The 2,482-nt window shown below is 55.7% G+C and overlaps 1 protein-coding gene across 1 annotated transcript in view; it reads right to left on the reverse strand.

Moving 5' to 3' along the window:
* Window positions 1-6: 6 nt before the first annotated feature.
* Window positions 7-2,482, reverse strand: part of LOC103803863 (A disintegrin and metalloproteinase with thrombospondin motifs 15-like) — a gene marked incomplete at both ends in the record, with an annotated part of 9,027 nt that continues 6,551 nt past the window's right edge. Inside the window, 4 exons of the mRNA XM_009076442.1 lie at window positions 7-548; window positions 986-1,161; window positions 1,750-1,931; window positions 2,032-2,200. Of these exons, the coding sequence (XP_009074690.1) occupies window positions 7-548; window positions 986-1,161; window positions 1,750-1,931; window positions 2,032-2,200 (1,069 nt within the window). The remainder of the gene's footprint in view (window positions 549-985; window positions 1,162-1,749; window positions 1,932-2,031; window positions 2,201-2,482) is intronic.

The raw sequence follows: 2,482 nt of genomic DNA on the forward strand, positions 1-2,482 counted from the left end.
GTTGGCCGTAGGAGTCATGACAAGCTACCGACCTCTTCTGCAAGCCATCCCCACAGGTGACAGAACAGGCCTCCCAGCCTCCTGCTGCCCACTTGTAGGAAGGACGTTTGTAGCTCGGCCTCCCGCTGTCCAAGCGGTTGGACAAGCTGAGCACGCTGTTGTTGAGGTCTGGTGGGGGTTTGCCCTCCTTCTTGTAGGAGGACTTGTCCTCCTTGCTCTCCTTGGGAAGGTAGAAGGAGTAGCGTACCCGAGGAGGAGTCATCTTGCCCACAGAGAGCACCTCCAAAGTCAGGGGTTCCTGGATGGGTTTGAAGGCCTGGAGGCTCTCCACGGCGGTGCCGGTGCCGCTGTAGCGCAGGACACTGCCCTTCACCATCAGGTCCCTCTCCACGGCCGAGACGATGAAGTGCCCGTTCAGGAGATACTTGCCCTGCGCGTTCTTCAGCGCCAGGTAGTTGTCATCACTGATGAGCCCTTTGTAGCCGCGCTGACGGATGTCGATGTTGGAGGCACCCGCAGGGATCACCACCACGAAGTTGTAGCCGTGCCTGGAGGAGAAGAGCAGCAGGCCAAGACATCAGGCACAGGGACATTGTGCTACCACGTGGCTTTAGCCTGAAGCTCTGCAGCTACAGCCCTGAGATCCTCCCACCCTGACAGTTGTCTCTTCCTTCCTGTGAAGATCATTGTCAATCTCCTCCCTGTGCTAAGTTTTGTCTAGGCTGATGTCACCCAGATACAGGAAGATACTTCAGCTCCTCTGGCTCAACAGTACTCCATCAACAGAAGCCAACAGGACATAAACGTGTCCTGCTTCTCCTTCAGAGCCAACCCAGGTCTCCATGCAGTGATGTACACGAGGACCAGCAGATTTTGCCCACGATGGACTTAGCCCTTGTCACTAACTCCAAGACCTTCCTGCATCCCCCACCCCAGAAGGCAGAGCTGGGAGAGGGGTAAGCACACGTGGTCACTGAACACTTACATGGGTTTGGTGAACAAGCCTGAGACCTTCTTGCAGCTCTTGTTGTCTCCTCCACACACACTACATTTGTCAAACTTCTTCTTGGAGCCCAACTTGCCATCACAGCCTGCCTTGATGCATTTTCCCTGGACACAGACCGAGGTGGAGTCCGGGGAACAAGGAGTGCCGTCCACAACCTGCACCAGGGTGAACAAACAAGCTGCTGCATTTCCCTCTACCGATACCCAAACCTCCCTGAGATGCAACCATCCAACCCAAACCCATCTGCCAAGTCCTGAGGAGATGCTAGTGGGCACTGTGTCACCTTTTGCTCATGCTTTGCTTTGCAGTTGGGATTTATAGGGTCTCTGAGAAGAGATAGATGGGATTACATCCCTGTTCTACTCCATCTCCATAATTCCCTGCCCTATCTGTTGCAGGGAACAGGCTGCACAGAGGACACAGCCACCACCACCCTGCTCAGCCCCATGTCTGGATGCCCACCCTGTCCTGCACATCACTTCCCCAGCACAGCAATTATCATCCTCTATTTCAGACCTCTGGGAATATCCCAGAGGCACTTTTACAAACCCAGAGGAAGACGCTCCATGGACCAACCCCAGCCCTGAGATATAGCAGCAGACACGTCCAGGCTGATTCATACCAGCCTGATGGATTCTCCTCCTCCACCACCTCATCTAGCACCATCCACCCACCAGCCAAGGAAAATTCATTCCTTTCCAGGCACACTGGAGTCATCCCCCAGCCAAGGGTGTCTCACCAACCTTGGGTGCCAGCACGTAGAAGTATCCTGTGCCATTAGCCCGGCAGATGAGCTTGCACTTGTCCCTGGGTGAGACACCAGAGTATTTGGGGACCCAGGACACCGAGGCAGTGAGGCGGTTGGTGCTGTGACTGTATCCGTTGAAAGCCTCACACTGCTCCTCGCGGAAGCTCTTCCCTGGCACTGGAAAAAATAAGGATGTGCATGGGTTGGGGGACCAGCCTGGACCTATAAATCCCATTTTAGGGGTAGTTATGGCCCAAGCTGAGCTCCAGCCCCTCACCTGAGGCGGGGCAGGGCTCCAGGTTGCAGGAGCGGTACTTGACGCGGATGCCCTCGCAGTAGGAGCCGCCGTTGGCCGGCACAGGGTCTCTCTTGGCCAGCTGCACGCCACCGCCGCACGTCCGCGAGCACTGCCCGTAGGGAGCCCACTTGGCCCAGCCACCATCCACCTGAGGGGATGAGGAGGAGGAGATGTTACATCCCCTTCACCATCTCCACACTTGGAACCATCCCTTTGCAAGCAAAACTGCTGGATATCCCCAAATGTGCCTGGGCTGGCTGGAGCGGAGCAGCATCCTCCTTCCCTGAGGAATATGTGGAACCCAAGGGACCTCCAGCTCTTTTCAGTGAGTCATAAAATTTTAAGGGGTTGGAATGGACCTTGAAGATCATCTAGTGCCTGGGCAGGGACACCTCCCACCAGAGCAGGTTGCTCAAGGTTTTAACAAACG

The sequence above is a fragment of the Acanthisitta chloris genome, unplaced genomic scaffold, assembly GCF_000695815.1.
Source record: "Acanthisitta chloris isolate BGI_N310 unplaced genomic scaffold, ASM69581v1 scaffold43416, whole genome shotgun sequence".
In the NCBI taxonomy this organism is placed as follows: domain Eukaryota; kingdom Metazoa; phylum Chordata; class Aves; order Passeriformes; family Acanthisittidae; genus Acanthisitta; species Acanthisitta chloris.